The following is a 20,165-nucleotide window of genomic DNA, read 5'->3' as shown; positions in this document are numbered from 1 at the left end:
AGTGATAACTCATTTGCAGACAACTTAATAATTCTTTGGAAAATATCATTTACTAACTTTTGTTTCGTGTTCTCTCTAATGGGATTCATTGTAACACTAGTATCATCTGCAGAAAATAACAATTTTTCTTGTTTAATGTTAAGTGAAAGTCATTCAGATATATAAGAAGTAGGACTGGACCCAAAATTGAACCTTGCGGGACTCCATTTCTGATTTTTTTTTTTTTCCAGTCGCAAAAATTTTCTACCATTCCGACGTCTGAATTATTCAGCACAATGTATTGGATTCTGTCAGTCAAGTATGAGTGAAACCAGCTGAGTTTAAAGCCATCAATTCCATAAAACCAGTTTCTTTTTTTAGAGAGAATAATGATCTAAAACGTCGAAGGCCTTGGGGAAAAAATATCCACAGGCAATATGTTATTATTTAAGGCTTGTGGTATCAAATAAGGCAGTGTATAAATAACATTCTCAGCTGAGCAGCCTTTCTGAAATCCAGACTGCAATATGCTAAATAAATTGTTTACTAAATGTGTGACTACATTTCAGTATATTACGTTTTCAAATATTTGGGAAAAAGAAGTCAGTAAGGAAACTGGACGATAATTGTTTAAGTCTGTCTTATCATGTTTGTAATGAAGTAGTTTAATAATTCCATGATCTGTCTGGAAAAATTGCCTGTGCCACAGATGCAACGCTTATTACTGATTATATTAAGGACATATTGATTAAGTTGGAACAATTTGTCAGAATTCTGTATGAAATACCAACAACTCCATAAGAGCATCTGTTGTTTAGAATTTCTATAATTGTATTAACCTCAGTGAACCATATTGATGCTACTTCTAGTTGCTTAAAGGTTTGTGGAATGATATTTTTAATATATTTTCTTGCTTCTTCAACTGAACAATTTAATCCTCTATTTCCTGCTATATTTAGAAAGTGATATTTAAAGGTGGCAAAACTTGTGAATTAGCAGTCAAAACCTTGTCATTTAGGTTAACTGTTATGTAATCGTGTAAACTGACTCGCTTTCTTGTCTTACATTTGACAATGTCCCATATAGCTTTAATCTTATTATCTAAATCATTTATTTGGCTCAAGACATGCACGCGTCTGGATACTTTAATGAATTTCTTTTTAAGTTCTACAGCGTTTTATGCAGTACGCAAGTAATGCGGAATCTCTGTTTATCCTGGCCCTTGCATAAACTTTTCCCTTCCTCTTCCATGAGATTTTATATCTGTTAGTTATTCATGACTTATTTCTTTTTTAATGAATCTTTTGGATAATTATTCAGGAAAGTAACTTTCAAATATTGACACAAATTTACTATGGAATAAATTGAACTGGATATTTGCATCTCTTCTGAGATGTACCTAATCCCATTGCACCCCTGTTACGTAACAGATAAGTAAACCTCACTGCTTTATATGTAACTGTCTCCAAGTTGTAAGGTGCCATAGAGATTATTTCTATTTATTGTCCACTATGATCAAATAGTCTATTAGCAACTGGGTAGACAAAATTATTTCACCATGAGCACTGTTTATAAAAAGGTTGTGAAGTGCCATACTATTTATTTATATTAATTGTCCATTACGATCATATAGTCTTTTAGCAACTGGGTAGACATAATTGTTTCATCCTGAGCACTGTCCACAAAAAAGTTATCATTCAATGTTCTACTTTCTTGCTGCACATGAGTTGAGAATTGACTGCTGAAATTAGATTGAAACATCCAAATTTTAATTCTAGTCTGTACCTTTTACGAAATCTTTAGTGTAATCTCCACAACCACTAACTTTTTCTTCTTGTCTGGCAGGCAGATAAATAATGCATCTGGATATCTCATAAATAACTGTAAGTTTTGTAGAAGGGATCTGTTGAATTTTACAATTATCAAAGAAGTATTCTGGAGTAACAACTCACAAGCACATACTTCTGGGTTTTGATCAACATAAAAACTATTTGCTTCAATATTTTTTGACTGTGTGTCCCATTTTTACATATACTGCAATTCCTCCGTTTTCCATGTTAACTCTAGATTAAAATGTTGCAAGTCTTTAATCTCTGATATTTAACTTCTCTATCCCTGTGGTTATATCCTATCAGTATTTTCCACATCTTCTAGACATAAAGTAAGCTCATCTATCTTGTTTTTGACCCTCTAATGTTCTGATGAAACAAATAAGTTTTATTTTTATGGAAGATGTTAAGTGTATATTAGCGTTGTCTTGCGTTAGAAAGATGCATTATTGCACGAAGAACACCCGACTAACTTCGCCGTTTCCTAAATGATTGTTCCCTGGCTTTGGGAGATAGCAATCTGCCCATTGTCAGAGTCACTTAAGTAGATTGATTTCACGATCGATAGCCCTTATCATTACTGTAAGCATTCCCCAACTATCTCTGCTGTACTTCCCTTGTCGCCAGTGTCACAGTGGACAGTAGTTACATTGTTCTGTTCTCTTGAGGCACTGACCGTTCTGTGATGCTCTGAACTCTTCATCATACAGATGCCAGACCCGTGCGTGTGCTTCGATGACGGTGTGTGTCGCCAGGTAGTCACCAATGCCCGACGCTGGCTGAGAAGGGGCGATACCTTCCGCCGCGTAGCCGTTCACGAAGACAGCAGGCTCGTTAAATGTGATCCACCACTTCACCTGTGTAACCGTACCGTGTCATTACGCTCGGTAAAGTGAACGTGGTTCAAGTCTCTAAGAACTTTTAAAGTTTTACTCACCCTATCACCGAAGTTTTGGAAGAGTATCCTTGCATATTGAACGAAGTAGTCTGCCAGCATCTCGTTGGGCCAGCCTCCGATGTACTGCAGTGCTTGAGGGAGATCGAAGTGGTACATTGTAACCTGCAGACAGTGTAGTGTATTGTAAAACTTGATGAAGTTTTTGGTCAAGTAATCAAATTAGGCCTAGTGGTGCTGAGGGATGCTGGAACAGCGATGTAGGCTTGTAGTTTTCTTATGATGCCTGTAATCTTTTCTGGTAACGTGTTTTGAGAACACAAGGTGATGACCTGATACGAGATCAATTCTTTTTTCAACCTCCGATTGGTCGCCAAGTTAAAACTACAGTAAAAATCCGATGAAACGTTGCGCAGATATGTTGCTCTAGTATACCTGCCGATCGCGTCACAGCGTGTTTTTCAGTTCTGAGCGCATAGTGAGCATACAAAGCTGCTTAGAACAATAGAGTTCCTGTCGGGTGTAAAGTGCCTGTCGAGGCGTCCGGTTTGATTTCATGTAGCCAACATAACGTAAGTGTCATAAGTTTCATTCATCATGACAGTGCTCTGCCGCATACTCCAGGTGCAGCAACGACGCATCTGCTGCGTTTTCGGTGGGAAGTGATTGCTCACCATACAGCCTGAACTTGCTCCCTCTGATTTCCGTATCTTCGCTCACGTGAACCGTTGGCTATGAGGACAACGAGCTGCAGACCAACGTAAGCAATTGTAGGAAAGCACAGGTGGGTGCCTTCTACGAAGAGGTTATTGGAAAGTTGGCGAAGTAGCTGCAAGGTGTGACTAAATGTCTCTAATAAAACATTTTTGATATTCATCGTGCTTTCCATTTAGTGACCAATCGGAAGTTGGAACGAAAATAGCCCTTGTATCATGCTACATCAAGAATATTGCTTCCGTTAAGAAACGAGGATGTAATCGTTTTTAATGTGAGGTTAATATTTTCATAAGAATTACTCCAAATACTAGCTTCGTGATGGATGCCGAATATAAAAATGGGTGCAGAAATGAACAGGTTGCAAGAACGATCCAAAGATAATAGCAGTGCAATAAATGACGGACAAACTCTGCCTCAACGTGCGGAAGGTATGACAGATTTGAACTGCGCTAGTTGAAATATAGCTTAATATGTTAACTATAGCTGTCCTTACGCTAGCAACTTTAAGTCTAAGTTAATAACGAAAATGTACACTCTCTTATTGTGTCGTTTTCGTGATCTCTTATGTGTGCAATGGATTCATTGGAACTTCCATACACTAAACTGCTGGATATCTGTAAAGTGGCACTGATACAAAAAGGAAAGCAACGTCCCAGCAACAGCTTGAGAGGGGAACGCTTGGTTATGTTCACCAAGGGTAAAGACGGACATCAGCCATTGTCTTACCGAGGGAATTCATGAACCATTCGCAAGAACTGTTTCAGTGTAACTAAGCGGAATTAGTTACACTGGAACTCGCTTCAAGGTCACCCGCCTTGCTCAGCGTCGCGCAACAGAAACACACAGCGTGATGTATAACCCACCCACCTCCCCAGGAGTCGGAACTCCCGCACCCTATAGAAGATACAGATGCTTCAGTAGCTGATAGTTTTTTTTTTTAGGATAGGTTTCTTTATTAAGCGTGATAATATACAATAACATCTCCTTGTACATCAATCACTCCTTCTAATTGTCCACTAAGCATCTATATCTTCCATAGGGTGCGGGAGTTCCGACTCCTGGGGAGGTGGGTGGGTTATACTTCATGGCTGTGTGTTTCTGTTGCGCAACGCTGAGCAAGGCAGGTGACCTTGAAGCGAGTTCCACTCGCCGCCGCTAGGGCGGTTTATGTTAATTATTATTGCTTATTATATGCTATCATTACAGAAACCTACGAAAACTACCTGTTACAAAACTGCTATTGTTCCCTCAGCCCATTACCCAAATGCTAATATTTGTGTTACTATTAACATTACTACTATTCTCGCCGTGAGATTTGGCACGTGGTTAAAATATTGGGTTCAGGTTTGGTAAACAAAGATTTAAATCTCGGTCCAATCATTCATAATGAAGTTTCCCTGTGTTTCCCTAAATCGATTAGGGAATTGTTTTCACTAAGGAGCCAATGGCGAATTTCTTCATAAATCTTTCCTAGTTTTCTCTATTGTGCCCTGTCTGTGTAAACATCGCCGTGGACGGTTCTTAAATTATAATCTTCCTTCAGTTTCACTTGGTCTCATGATTTCACCAAATGTGCCCACCGTTTCCTTGTAGAACTAATGTGAACAAATTGCGGACGGTTTTCTTTTTCCCTTTATAATGGTCCTGGGACTAATCCAGACAGCAGCAGTGCTCGGTTGTATTGCCTGAACACAGAACGGCAATGTCGTTCCATTGAAGGGTAAGAACTTATACACCGCCACAGAAATTATGTTTCTGACACCACTCTCACTAACTCAATGGAATACTCGTTACCGTTTTCTTCATTGGTTACCGAGGTCAGTTGCCTTCTGCATCTGCATAGGCTGTTGACTAACGGGGAAAGTTAGAAACAGTCGTATAGTTGAATCTCTTGTAATATCTCTTCTGGTTACCGTTGATATTATGATTGTCGCACTGTCAAACACGCGGAGAACTAATTGTTTCTCACAGTAGTTTTGGAAACAATTTCCCTTATTTTTGACTTGCCCCAGTGCATACTTGCGTTGCTGGCCGTTCGCAACTCATGGTCCGAAGTACCAAGTGCCACAATCAGAACTACATTTTGCCATTCTTTCTACTGAATACAAAAGAGTTGCATATGTGCTACACTCATTAAGGCAATGAAAGAAACAACCCGACACGAAGGGGGTTATGTCTCAGTACCTATATGATGTTACGGAAAAATTCAAATTTTTTTTCTGCCTTTATCACGAGAGGCTCAAAAATTCTGTTATAGCTGTAAAAAATTTGAATCGTTCATTTTTTTCATATTGTAATCATCAGTCTACTGTACGTAGATGTCTGCAAATGCAAGAAAGGGGTGCTGCACGAGATGAGGCTAGTGGATACTGTCAGTTGTTACTTACCACAGGCTGAATTCCATTGGCAAGCAGCTCGTTGATGAGGTTGTTGTAATAGTCGATACCAGGCTGATTGATAACGTCCACGTCCCCGGTAGGCAACACACGTGGCCAGGAAATCGAAAATCGATATACGTCTGCCTGTTCAATAAAAGTGTCTTAATGGTTGTGACAAAAGCATTGGGGACTGATTGCTGAAATTTCGCTGTTAATTTATTTAGTGGCGCTGAACTCATAGAATAAGACACATCAAAAATTATATCTAATTAACCAACACTGTTGGGATTAGATAGGTAGAAGAATAAACTATTCGTCGATGAACAGTTATACTTGGTTACGATGTATATACATTATTTAACAAACAAACCAAAAAAGTTCAGAATATTTCAGATAAAACTACCTAGTCTCTTTAGAATCTAAGATAATATTTCAGGAAATGACCCTGAAATGTAGTTTATCTTCCTAAGAAGCTGTAAGGACCATTAACCAAGTACTTGAAATAGACAGCGATAGAAACGAATAATATGAGAAAGAAATTTATGTAATAAATTACTATGGTATCTTGTAGTTCTTAAATAGATAATTAGCTACGAAAGTGGACATTGAAAATTGAGAGGAGCTTAGTACATAGGCTACGAAGTACTGTACGCGTAGTAGCTCGTCACTCGCTACTAACTGAAGAGAATTTTTTTCAGGATTTCACTTATTACCTTTAATAAAACCAACCCCCCCCCCCCCCCCCCCCCCATGAACCACGGACCTTGCCGTTGGTGGGGAGGCTTGCGTGCCTCAGCGATACAGATAGCCGTACCGTAGGTGCAACCACAACAGAGGGGAATCTGTTGAGAGGCCAGACAAACTTGTGGTTCCTGAAGAGGGGCAGCAGCCTTTTCAGTAGTTGCAGCGGCAACAGTCTGGATGATTGACTGATCTGGCCTTGTAACACTAACCAAAACGGCCTTGCTGTGCTGGTACTGCGAACGGCTGAAAGCAATGGGAAACTACGACCGTAATTTTTCCCGAGGGCATGCAGCTTTACTGTATGGTTAAATGATGATGGCGTCCTCTTGGGTAAAATATTACGGAGGTAAAATAGTCTCCCATTCGGATCTCCGAGCGGGGACTACTCAAGAGGATATGGTTATCAGGAGAAAGAAAACTGGCGTTCTACGGATCGGAGCGTGGAATGTCGGATCCCTTAATCAGGCAGGTGGGTTAGAAAATTTAGAAAGGGAAATGGATAGGTTAAAGTTAGATATAGTGGGAATTAGTGAAGATCGGTGGCAGGAGGAACAAGACTTCTGGTCAGGTGACTACAGGGTTATAAACACAAAATAAAATAGGGGTAATGCAGAAGTAGGTTTAATAATGAATAGGAAAATAGGAATGCGGGTAAGCTAATACAAACAGCACAGTGAACGCATTATTGTGGCCAAGATAGATACGAAGCCCACGCCTACTACAGTAATACACGTTTATATGCCAACAAGCTCTGCAGGTGACGAAGAAATTGAAGAAATGAATGATGCAATAAAATAAATTATTCAGATAGTGAAGGGTGAAAAAAATTTAATAGTCATGGGTGACTGGAATTCGGTAGTAGGAAAAGGGAGAGAAGGAAACGTAGTAGGAGAATATGGATTGAGGGGAAGAAATGAAAGAGGAAGCCGCCTGGTAGAATTTTGCACAGAGCACAACTTAATCATAGCTAACACTTGGTTCAAGAATCATAAAAGAAGGCTGTATACATGGAAGAAGCCTGGAGATACTGACAGGTTTCGGATAGATTATCTAATGGTAAGACAGAGATTTAGGAACCAGGTTTTAAATTGTAAGACATTTTCAGGGGCAGAGGTGGACTCTGACCACAATCTATTGGTTATGACCCGTAGATTAAAACTGAAGAAACTGCAAAAAGTTGGGAATTTAAGGAGATGGGAGCTGGATAAACTGAAAGAACCAGAGGTTGTACAGAGTTTCAGGGAGAGCATAAGGGAACAATTGACAGGAATAGGGGAAAGAAATATACTAGAAGAAGAATGGGTAGCTCTGAGGGATGAAGTAATGAAGGCAGCAAAGGATGAGTAGGTAAAAAGACGAGGGGTAGTAGAAATCGTTGGGCAACAGAAGATATATTGAATTTAATTGATGAAAGGAGAAAATATAAAAATGCAGTGAATGAAGCAGGCAAAAAGGAATACAAACTTCTCAAAAATGAGATCGACAGGAAGTGCAAAATGGCTAAGCAGGGATGGCTAGAGGACAAATGTATGGATGTAGAGGCTTATCTCACTAGGGGTAAGATAGATACTGCCTACAGGAAAATTAAAGAGACCTTTGGAGATAAGAGATCCACTTGCATGAACATCAAGAGCTCAGATGGAAACCCCGTTCTAAGCAAAGAAGGGAAAGCAGAAAGGTGGAAGGAGTATATAGAAGGTCTATACAAGGGCGATGTACTTGAGGACAATATTATGGAAATGGAAGAGGGTGTAGATGAATATGAAATGGGAGACATGGTAGTTTGACAGAGCACTTAAAGACCTGGAATATGAAATGGGAGATATGGTAGTTTCACAGAGCACTTAAAGACCTGAGTTGAAACAAGGCCCCGGGAATAGACAACATTCCATTGGAACTACTGACGGCCTTGGGAGATCCAGTCCTGACAAATCTCTAACATCTTGTGAGCAAGTTGTATGAAACAGGCGAAATACCCTCAGACTTCAGGAAGAATATAATAATTCCAATCCCAAAGAAATCAGGTGTTGACAGTTGTGAAAATTACCGAACTATCAGTTGAATAAGTCACAGCTGCAAAATACTAACGCGAATTCTTTACAGAAGAATGGAAAAACTAGTAGAAGCCGACCTCGGGGAAGATCAGTTTGGATTCCATAGAAATGCTGGAACACGTGAGCCAATACTGACCCTACGACTCATCTTAGAAGCTAGATTAAGGAGTTAAGTTTGGATTCCGTAGAAATGTTGGAACACGTGAGTCAATACTGACCCTACGGCTCATCTTAGAAGCTAGATTAAGGAAGGGCAAACCTACGTTTCTATCATTTCTAGACTTAGAGAAAGCTTTTGACGATGTTGACTGGAAAACTCTCTTTCAAATTCTGAAGGTGGCAGGGGTAAAATACAGTGAGCTAAAGGCTATTTACAATTTGTACAGAAACCAGATGGCAGTTATAAGAGTCGAGGGGCATGAAAGGGAAGCAGTGGTTGGGAAGGCAGTGAGACAGGGTTGTAGCCTATCCCCAATGTTATTAAATCTGTATATTGAGCAAGCAGTGAAGGAAACAAAAGAAAAGTTCGGAGTAGATATTAAAATCCATGGAGAAGAAATAAAAACTTTGAGGTTCACCGATAACATTGTAATTATGTCAGAGACAGCAAAGGACTTGGAGGATCAGCTGAACGGAATGGACAGTGTCTTGAAAGGAGGGTATAAGATGAACATCAACAAAAGCAAAACGAGGATAATGAAATGTAGTCGAATTAAGTCAGGTGATGCTGAGGGAACTAGATTAGGAAATGAGACACTTAAAGTAGTAAAGGAGTTTTGCTATTTGGGGAGCAAAATAACTGATGATGGTTGAAGTTGAGAGGATATAAAATGTAGACTGGCAATGGCAAGGAAAGCGTTTCTGAAGAAGAGAAATTTGTTAACATCGAGTATAGATTTAAGTGTCAAGAAGTCATTTCTGAAAGTATTTGTATGGAGTGTAGCCATGTATGGAAATGAAACATGGACGATAAATAGTTTGGACAAGAAGAGAATAGAAGCTTCCAAAATGTGGTGCTACAGAAGAATGCTGGAGATTCGATGGGGAAATCACATAAGTAATGGGGAGGTATTGAGTAGAATTGGGGAGAAGAGGAGTTTGTGGCACAACTTGACAAGAAGAAGGGACCGGTTTGTAGGACATGTTCTGAGGCATCAAGGGATCACCAATTTAGTATTGGAGGGCAGCGTGGAGGGTAAAAATCGTAGAGGGAGACCAAGAGATGAATACACTAAGCGGATTCAGAGGGATGTAGGTTGCGGTAGGTACTGGGAGATGAAGAGGCTTGCACATGATAGAGTAGCATGGAGAGCTGCATCAAACCAGTCTCAGGACTGAAGACCACAACAACAACAACAACAAAACCAAATCCATCTCAGAGTATCAGAAGTATTTTGGGCGAAACGTAGTGAAGGGAAATAAACGTGTAGAAACCGGAAATTCATTGATTTACTAGACTATGATTAATTTTTCTACAATCTGAATTAAAATAGGGTGAGTCAATTACATAATTTGAAAAATTAGGGAAAAAGGTGATTATTGCGAAATTGATCACACTAATCCTCGCATGCTGTGCGGAATTTAGGTACAGGTTGTAAGAAAAGACAAAGGAAGGTGTGATAGTCGAAAAAAATAGAAATGACTGGCTTCAAGTCACAGACGTGATGGTACACATCCTAAACAACGGAAGAAAAAAGAGTACATTATTTATGTGGAATAAACCGCTGTCGTTACTTCTCGGTGAAGACAAATACATATCATGCAAGCGAATGAACACCATTAGAATGGATGAACAGGAAAAAAATGTCACACCCTTACAGGAAAGATGAAAATGTCGTTAGAGAGGAGAAGAATTAAGCACTTCTTTAGTGGACAATGGTTGTAGGTTACACTTCTATCTTACAGACGTAGTAAATAGATTTGAAAATAACGGTGTATAATCAGGACCGAGATCAAGGGGAGGGGGACAGGAGGACGAAACGTGTCTCCGCCCATTTTGGTAGGATTTTGAGGGCGGAAAAATCTTAATATTAACGTAGTTCCAAGAGAATTGATTAAACACACAATAATAGCTTCCCATAAATGACTATGTTCGAGAATAAGTAGGAAATAAAAATCATTCATATAGTCCAATGTCTTTCTGGAAATTATCTATGGTCTCGTAAAAAGATGAAAATTGATGTGCTGGAGTTGGTCGTCTTGGGTGCGTCTTCGAGAATAGCAGAGCTTGGTAGTGGCACTGTTGCCAAGTCAATATGTTTCCACACAACACAGGAAATATATCTACCAAAGAGATAGAGGGGCTGGCCAGTACTTAGCTCAGTACAGCCGATGATACACAAAAAACAGAACCAAAAATTTACGTTCCTAGCTTTCGGAACAAATGTTCCTTCATCAGGGAGGAGAGAGGGGAAAGAAAGGGAAGAAGGGAAAGTAGATTCAGTTACTCACAACCCAGGTTATGAAGCAACAGGGAAAGGAAAACAGGGAGGGTAGCGAGGATGGAGGCATGGTTGTCAGAGGGAAGCCAAAGATATTCTACTGTAAGTACTGTGCCATCCCTTGACAAAATTCTCCCCACACCACCCAGAGTTGCCTTTCGTCGCCCCCTAACCTCCGTAACATCCTTGTTAAACCCTAGGAACCTGCTACACTGTGTGTGCCATTTAGCTTCTCCCACCCAACACCAGTCCCTCTGAACTGCGGAGATGGGAACTTGCACTCCAACACATCCTTTCATCCCGCCATCCCCCTGGACTGAACCTACGTTAAACCATCTCACTCCCATTTACTCTTCAGTCTTCTCCTCTTTCCCTTTCCTCTTTAGCCATTCACGCATCTTTTCATCCTACATAGTTGTGTTTATCTTTATACTATATACCTCTTTACTTCTGTATGCATCCTCTTTGGTTTGAAGCTGGCACAGTACTTACAGTAGAATATCTTTGGCTTCCCTCTGACAACCATGCCTCCATCCTTGCTACCCTCCCTGTTTTCCTTTCCCTGTTGCTTCATAACCTGGGTTGTGAGTAACTGAATCTACTTTCCCTTCTTCCCTTTCTTTCCCTTCTCTCCTCCCTGATGAAGGAACATTTGTTCCGAAAGCTAGGAACGTAAATTTTTGGTTCTGTTTTTTGTGTATCTATCGGCTGTACTGAGCTGAGGTAAGTACTGGCCAGTCCCTCTATCTCTTTGTTAGTATTTGTTTCACATCTTTATATGAGATTTTCCATTAATCATTTAGAAATATATCTACCCCAGCTTGAAAGCTCCTATAGAAGCGAAAAACAAATATGATGGCTTGACTGTTTCTATACATGAGCCTTAATCACCTGTAGTGGAATCACTGAGAAAAACTCTTCGTATTAAATAATATAGAAGTGTAAATAATATACACTGCCCGTCACATGCTATAATCTTTTCACTTCAGACATTGTTATTAAACTGAGTTTACACGCGGGAAGATGAATGGCATGTTTTCATGGCATGTTTTCGCTACCATTCCCTCCCCTTCGGATCTGCTATTTAATACCACTTACATTGCTCTTCTTTTAAACTTCGACTCATTTCTTTTCCTTCTCCGTGTTGAAGAGGCCATAATCAATAGGTGTTTGTATTAAGATCAGATCTTATTTTAGAGCTGAAGCAGCTGAACGGCACTACACAAATTAACGCTTCCCAAACTGCTTGTTTTAAGCCGTAAATAGTGATCGTGGCATTGCGGAGACCACGCCTTCTCAATAACTTACCAGAGGCGTTTTCCTTTGTGAACTACGGACACACTAATGTGTCAAGGGCGATTTACATATTCTGAACAAATAAATCATTTAAGTGTAAGTCAGTTGCTCACCTATGACGTTACAGTGGAAGCCACGATGATGGCGCCGACAATGCAGTACTCAGTTGGGCTGGTTGCTACGGGACTCCTACCACGCATTCACTTGTGCCCAGGGAACGACAGAAAGTGAACGTAGCTATAAGCTGGCGAGTGATAAAATTAATTTTGGTTGACATACTTACGAAGTGCATACAAGTTATAACACTTCCCACTATTTTCCTTTCTCACAAATTGATCGCGTGGAAACCGTGGAACATGTGTCACCTCTCGACGTTATCTCCCTGCAGCCGTACTCATATTTCACAACGTCAACGCTTCCTCAGGAGTCTGGTTTGACCACCGGAATTGTTACAGTCACTGAAAAGAAATCCCCATTCAGGCTGTCAACATGCGTCAGCTTTGCCTAGCATCATGCCACGCGCTCGGATTTTGTGGCACCCACCTGGAAGGTGTACACTCATGAGCAAAACATTATGAGCATCTGCTCAACATATTGTTTGTCACTCTTTGGAATGAAATGCATCACTCGGTCAGTGTGTCAGGGATCCGGTAGTTCATTGGTAGATTTGTTGCGGTATGTGGCATTAGATGTCTGCGCACAGGTCATGTAATTCGCGTGAATAACTGGCTGGTGATTTGCGTACTTAGTGATGGCACCCATATGTGTTCCATAGGATTTACGTCGGGCGAATCTGGTGGCCGAGACATCAGCATGATTTCACTATCATCTCCTCAAACCACCGTAGCACGGTTTTCGCTCAGAGACACAGACAATTATACTGCTGAAGATTACGTCGCCGTCGGGATAAACTCCAAGCATGAAGAGATGCATGTGGTCCGCAGCTGTCTTTGATTACTAGCACAGATCCCATGCAAGCGTAGGAGAAAGTCGTTCATTACATAATACTGCTCCCTCCAGCCTCCGTCCGTGGCGTGCTGCTCGTTTTCTAGTCTCCGTTCGCCTCAGTGACAGCGTTTAAGGAGACGAGCATCGACCTAGAGTAGCAAAAATATGATTCACCCGAAGAGCCGAGACGTTTTCATCGATCTACGATCGAATTCCTATGGTCCCATGCCCACTGCAGTCGTAATTGACAAGTTCGTTGGGTCGACATGTGAACACGAAGGAGTAGTCTGCTGCGGAGCTCCGTATCCAACAATGTACGATGAACAGTGTGCTCCGAAACACACGTGCGTGCACCAGCACTGTGCTCTTTCGGCAGAGATGCAACGGATCACGGTCCATCCTAGAGATAGTTTCATTATTCTTCTACCTCTTTCCATAGATGCGCACCTCAGTTGCAAACGAACATTGTAACAGCTACACAGTTAATCGTTCACAGGCTCTGCGTTATAATAATCTCCTTACTTCAATGGATTTCCTCATTTGCAGCAGGTATTTTCTCTAGGGTGATCATCCATTCGTGCCTGTACCGCTTACACACTTTTGTTACGGCCTCATTTGTCCGCAACGCCACCAAACGACATACAATGTCGCGGTAAGCAGTGGTCATAATGTTCTGGCTTATCAGTGTATTTTGCCATTTTAAGTATCAAGAACAGTGCTCATTCCCGCCACTGGCGCTAGAGTTGTGTGTGCCGTATTGTGCTGCCATCTGTCACACATTCACAATTGGTGTATGCTTATTTTGAAACAAAGGGTACGTTTTTGTCTGTCTGCAGTCCAGAGAAGAAAAATCTAAGCTGGTATAATTTAAATCTCGTAATTTTGAAGTTATCATTCAAGATGTTTTATAATGTAAATGTTTCATTTTTGTTTCACTCGCTGGTTTCCCATATCTGCCTCTGGTCTTCAAATCAAAAAGACATACGAATCAGAGCGATATGTGAAAATAAAACGTCATGGGTGAATGCCATTGTCAGAAATGTTGACTATGTCTGGGAACGCAAGGAGGGGGCGAAATTTTGGCGCAGGTCGTGAAAGTCCCTGGAGCCGGTCCTGCGTGTAATACTAATTGTCATTCCTTTGCATTTTTTCGTCTGGTACTGTACTGATTAGTAGAAAAAAATTGTGATGACAGCTGATATTTGATTTGTTGATGTCAACGAAGAGAATCAGAGAAACTCATCTATGCGGTTCCAATTTTCGCTGATGTCACTCCAAGATTCGCACGTGTTTTACTTTATTCCTGATAATCTACAATCCTCAGTTTCTTGATCCGCTTGAGGAACATCGTTAAAATTTGTCGAATATAATTGCTTCTCATGTATCACTAGATTTAGTCATTTATATCTTCGTGGAAGCTACGTTTCTACTGTAAATTTTATTTCCCTCTCTGTACTTCCCCCCCCCCCCTACCACCCCTTAACCTCCTCCCTCAGCAGCCCCTATCCCGGCAACGAGATTCTGTGTTCGAAAATAATTCTAATATAAATAGCTAACTGGAATTCTTTTCTTTAATGTCTTTCTGCTGGTAGAATACTTGTTCCCCAAGACCTTCGCAAGCACACGTTAGAGCTTATAGGCTCTCTGGACTGCAGTAAGAGTTGGTTATGCGGCAGCACAGGCTTTACTCGATTATGTGTTCCCTGTTTCCATAATGGTCCGTAGTAACACGATGACACCATGATGATATACCCGCATTGATCACTCTCACAAAGATGGCGCAAAGACACATGTAAACCACTGAGGAATAGAGAAACATTGTACTTTCATTTTTATGGGCATTATGTGAAGATTATGTGAAAATGGCGCGCAGGCTTCGGAAGAAAGAGAATCTGGCGCACTGGTTGTAGCACCGACTCGCGTATTCGGAGAGTGTGGTTCAGATACCCTTCTCACTTTTTCCACACATTCCCTAAATCGATTAACTCGAATACTAGAATGATGCCACAATGCTTATCCCTTTCGTAGCTTAGCTGTATGTATAATAACTTCGTCGTTGATGGAACATTATTCCATGATCATCCTCACTTTCGTTTCTGTAGACCTACTATCGAGATTTATTTACGAGGGGTGTTCAATAACTAATGCAACACTTTTTTCTCTGAAACAAGGTTGGTTTTATTCAGGATTCCTATACGTAGTGTTATTCTCCACTCTTATACCTACAAAACACTACTTTTCAAAATAATCTCAATGCGTGGACCTTACGTCAACTTACTGGGAGGACATTTATGCCCACATGGTACCATCCCACTGGTCGACGTCGGAGCCAACGTCTTACTGCGACAACAACTTCCCCATGATCCACGTACTGCTTCCCGCGGAGTGCCTCCTACATTGGGCCAAACGGATGGAAGTCTTAAGATGCGAAATTTGGACTGTAGGGTGGATAAGGGAGAACAGTCCAGTGAAGTTTTGTGAGCTCCACTTGGGCCCGTAGACTAGTGTGAGGCATTGCGTTGTAGTGACGAGGGAGAAGTTCGTTTGCATCACCCCGAATGAGGGTGTCCGCACTTTCCAACACTGCAGGAGTCACAACTGTGTGCGGCCGGCCGGCACGCGGGAGATCAGAAAGGCTTGCGCGACCTTCTTGCATTGATGACACACGCCTTGCCCGACGACTCACCATGCTTTTGTTCACTGCCAAATCTCATTAGACACTCTGCACGGGTCTATGACTATCTGCACGCTCTGGTTTTCCGCCAAAGCAACTCAGTTACATCTCGCTGCTTGAAACGCACCTACATTATAGACGTCACCTATCGCAAGTTCACAAAACTATAAAGATTGAAGCTGGAATGTTCCACGATGTCCGAAAATAAATTCCGTATTTGTTCTACTGAAATCGGCTGAGGAAAAAATGTATTGCATCAGTTATTGAACGCCCCTCGTTTTTTGTTCTTCACTGTCTATTGCAGTGTAGAAGCGGAAATTACTGCTAAAATGATCCCTGCAATCATTCTAATTACTGACGAAAACAGGCGTCTTCTTTCATGTATGGGTCCATGTATGGATCGAAGGAAGGCTATATCAAATCAAAACTGTAGTCTCCACAGATATTTGACTTTCCTAGGTTAAAGGATTTCGGCGTGATTAAGGTTCACCATTTAGTTCGATATCGGACATTTAACCAACCATATTATTTCTGAAAATGAGCTGACGTACCGTTTTCGAAAAAAAAGCACTGTCTCTGACTTAACAGAACACATTTTACGGCTAGCGAATTGGATAGCTAAATCACCAGATTTTTGATATCTCAAAGGAGTTGAAGAGACCATGAAGACACACGTCGTGCTGCGATCTACAAGAGCAGAAGCTAGTCTTCTTTACTTTGGAAAATATACTTACGTTGAGCGCTTTCAGCATCTGCACGTCCTCCTGGTACCTGTGGTAGGAATCGCAGGCAACGTCGCCGGTGTCTCCTGTGGTGTATTCCGGATAGTTGTGGAAGAAGTAGTCCTGAATGCTCTCTCCTTTGCCTGTACAAATATGCAAGAACATTGCAGTATATGATATGTCATCCAAGTTTGTTATTGGCTTTGTGTAAGACTAGCAACAACATGGAACATAATGAAAGCATACATGATATAGATGATTTAGTACCTTCTGCAGGTGCCATTCTTCTTTAATGGTTGTTCGATCATAGAGTTTCGGTCTTAGTCCATTATCAAGTGATTTATATCCATTTCTTCGACATCACAATTTATGATATTTAAAAAAATAAAATAATGAATTATGTCCCTGGAATCTATTTTAAGTAAATCTTCATTACCTCTTTTAAGTACACATGAAGGAGGAATAGCCCTGTGTGCATCATCTGTCTACATTTAGTATTTCTGTGCATACTTCAGCACAGGATCTTCGCAATAATTGTTCCGTAAACACGTGGTCTTAACGTGTATGTTGAGTGGGATGGGAATTAAAATGTATGTACATTTAAGCGTTTTCTGTGTTATTACAATTACAACACCTGCTGCCGGCCGTGGTGGCCGAGCGGTTATAGGCGCTACAGTCTGGAACCGCGGGACCGCTACGGTCGCAGGTTCGAATCCTGCCTCGGGCATGGATGTGTGTGATGTCCTTAGGTTAGTTAGCTTTAAGTAGTTCTAAGTTCTAGGGGACTGATGACCTCAGAAGTTAAGTCCCATAGTGCTCAGATCCATTAGAACAATCTGAACAACACCTGCTCTCGTAGACACTATAACACTGGATGCTCTTTAAATATACACAGGTGGAGTGATTTGTATTGCATAAGGACACATCTATGAAACTTTTGGAAACTAATTGATAATGGTCTAACGCCGAAATTGTAAAATCGTACAACCAAAAAGGACAACGGACAATTGCAGACTAAACTAAATCATTCCAGCTGAGGACCCAGTCTCAATGAAGATCATAGGAATATATCATTGTACGAGTAAGCACTAAACGTAATGTAACGTCTTCTAACACACAGCTTTTTTTATTCTTTCTTACTTTGCTACGGAATGACAATAATGCTTCTAAACTCACCGTCTTCATTCCAAGCTCCTTCGATCTGATATGCGGCTGTCGCAGCTCCAAACATGAAGTTATCTGGGAATCTGTTAGTGGCATTCTGTGCAGAAGTACCGACGAAAACAGCCGTAAAGGCAATGAGGAACTTCATCATTGCCGTTTTTCAGTGACTTCGTGTGAGCAGCTGCAAGGACTAGGTATATATAATGTAGTTACCTTGCAGTTTAGTGAGATGTTTTCATAATCAGCAATAACTAAACCATTTTTTCTGTTATCATCAGTTAATCAGAAAATTTCCGTAGCGCTGTTGTGAAGTACAAGTGCTTCTCGCTGATACTATCACATATGTTGGGGGCGGGGGATCTTAAGAAGTTGCGTGTGACACAATGATATCAGTAGAAGATTTCTTATCAACTGCGTTTGGATACTCTGGTGTATTTCAAAAATGGATTAATACAGACCTGACCACAATCAAATATTCACTTTTGATGGTAACCGGTTTCGGTCAGACTATAACCATCATCAGACCATTTATACCGAGAGGGTAGGGGTGGTGGTGAACGAAGCGGGTGTCGTTGCACGAACTGCAGTTGATATTCGTGGAACCACGACATCTACCCCGTTCGTCGCCACCGCGTACCATCCGGTATAAACGGTCTGAAAATGGTCACGTTCTGACTGAAACCAGTTTCAATTGCTAATAAATGTTTCATTGTGGTCAATACTTTTATCAATCCATTCGTTTATTTTACCTAGACTGCTGATTTTTTCTAGGAGAAATGTTCCCAAGAATTAATCTAGTGTAGCGTCAGTCTGATGTTTGGAAACGCTAGTCCTGAAGAAAAGGTAATAGTCAACAATTACAAGGAAACAAGTGACTCATTCCTTCGTTAAATGCTAATTCCCAATCACAGATACAGTAATTACATAATTTTTTTGGAACAATACTGTAAATCAATAAAATTCTATTGCTGAGGGTGCCGAGCATTGGCACCACCTCGTTGTGCCCTGACAGCATTATGTGCGGGTGAGAACGATTTCAGGAGCCAATCTGTAGGGTTAGAAGAGGAGTGACGTCGGTGGAGCGCAGTGACAGTCTGGTGGCGGAGAAAAACTTTTCATTACACTTAGCTTATACATTTCATAACTGACAGTACGAACAGACACGCCCCACTCTGGTGTGGCAGACCAGTGATGGCCAGTAAACGGCTTGTATCCACCCTAGCAAAGTGATACATGTGTCAGTGCCCTATAATGCTGACTCCAGGCGGGTGGCAATAGAGTGTTCCGTCAGTAGGCCAAAGTCTCAGAGGCACTCCCCTTGGGCTGCGACTGCGTTCACTATGGAACGCCTGCACTTAGGCTACTCAGCCCCAGATTCTGTCCACGGCAGAGATGAGTCAAGACTGCCATGCATGGAACACAACCCGCTGCCCCCTGACGGGAGTTTGTCGGCGGCAGGCACTGGTGGCAGGTTGGCACGCTTTGGAAAAAAGAACCACAGTGTGCACTCAGTGCAGGAGGCGGCTGGCCTGTTCTGGTCTCCAATGGATGGCCGCAGCTGGTGGCATCTAGCTGTCTTGTCTTCAACATACTTCTGGCATCATGGTGGTGCTGCTGGATTCTGAATGTATCTGTCTCAAATCTCACTGTTCTTTATATGGCTCTGGGGAGCATTTGTAACAGTATTACCCAGCCCTCGGTCATGTAGCTCGTAACATTGTTCTTGGCCTCACCATTACTGCTGTACAGGGCAAAGTTCAACAAAAATGGCTAGACCGATTAGAAATACTTTTGCGTACATTTTGTTATAACCTGTGTGTGACCACACCGTTCTTACGTCCAGCGGTAGAGTTTCACTTAAAACTAGCTAGTGACACTACACTGTCTGCCTTCTTTGGGAAGACCAGGTGCTTTGGGTTTTGCTCAGGACCTTCCACCCCCCCCCCCCCTCCCCCCTTCCCCTCCCCCCTCTTCGAGGCTTCATCCAGTGTCGATTTACAACGTAAGTGAAGTACTCCCAATTTTGTAGCAGTCTGGAAATCTCGAGCACTATACATTTCTACATTAAATTTAATGGTGCAGCTCCCTTGAAAATCCTTCGCCACATTTATCACCAGCCCTATCTGCATGCTGGGCACATCCTTGTTCCTACATGTTATCATCCACACTTCTAATCCTCCTCCATGCCTTGTGTTGGGGATCAATTCCACTGGAGCCAGATTACGGACTGATTGGGTTTCTGAACATATCGTCTCCTCAGGTAACAAGAACTACGAAAAAGAGAATCAGAGTCACTATGCCTCAAGGAACTGCGTCACTGAGGT

The 20,165-nt window shown here is 41.5% G+C and overlaps 1 protein-coding gene across 1 annotated transcript in view; it reads right to left on the bottom strand.

Annotated features, from left to right (window-relative positions):
• The window catches only part of LOC124805585 (myrosinase 1-like), a 50,218-nt gene extending 32,226 nt beyond the window's left edge, over nucleotides 1-17,992 (bottom strand). The window contains exons 1-5 of the mRNA XM_047266151.1: nucleotides 17,854-17,992; nucleotides 16,690-16,820; nucleotides 5,808-5,942; nucleotides 2,746-2,868; nucleotides 2,485-2,665 (exon numbers count right to left, since the gene is read on the bottom strand). Of these exons, the coding sequence (XP_047122107.1) occupies nucleotides 2,485-2,665; nucleotides 2,746-2,868; nucleotides 5,808-5,942; nucleotides 16,690-16,820; nucleotides 17,854-17,992 (709 nt within the window). The remainder of the gene's footprint in view (nucleotides 1-2,484; nucleotides 2,666-2,745; nucleotides 2,869-5,807; nucleotides 5,943-16,689; nucleotides 16,821-17,853) is intronic.
• Nucleotides 17,993-20,165: the final 2,173 nt, after the last annotated feature.

This window comes from Schistocerca piceifrons, chromosome 7, assembly GCF_021461385.2.
Source record: "Schistocerca piceifrons isolate TAMUIC-IGC-003096 chromosome 7, iqSchPice1.1, whole genome shotgun sequence".
Lineage (NCBI taxonomy): Eukaryota > Metazoa > Arthropoda > Insecta > Orthoptera > Acrididae > Schistocerca > Schistocerca piceifrons.
Note: the sequence above shows the minus strand (reverse complement) of the source record. Positions and strands in the feature narration are given on the sequence as shown.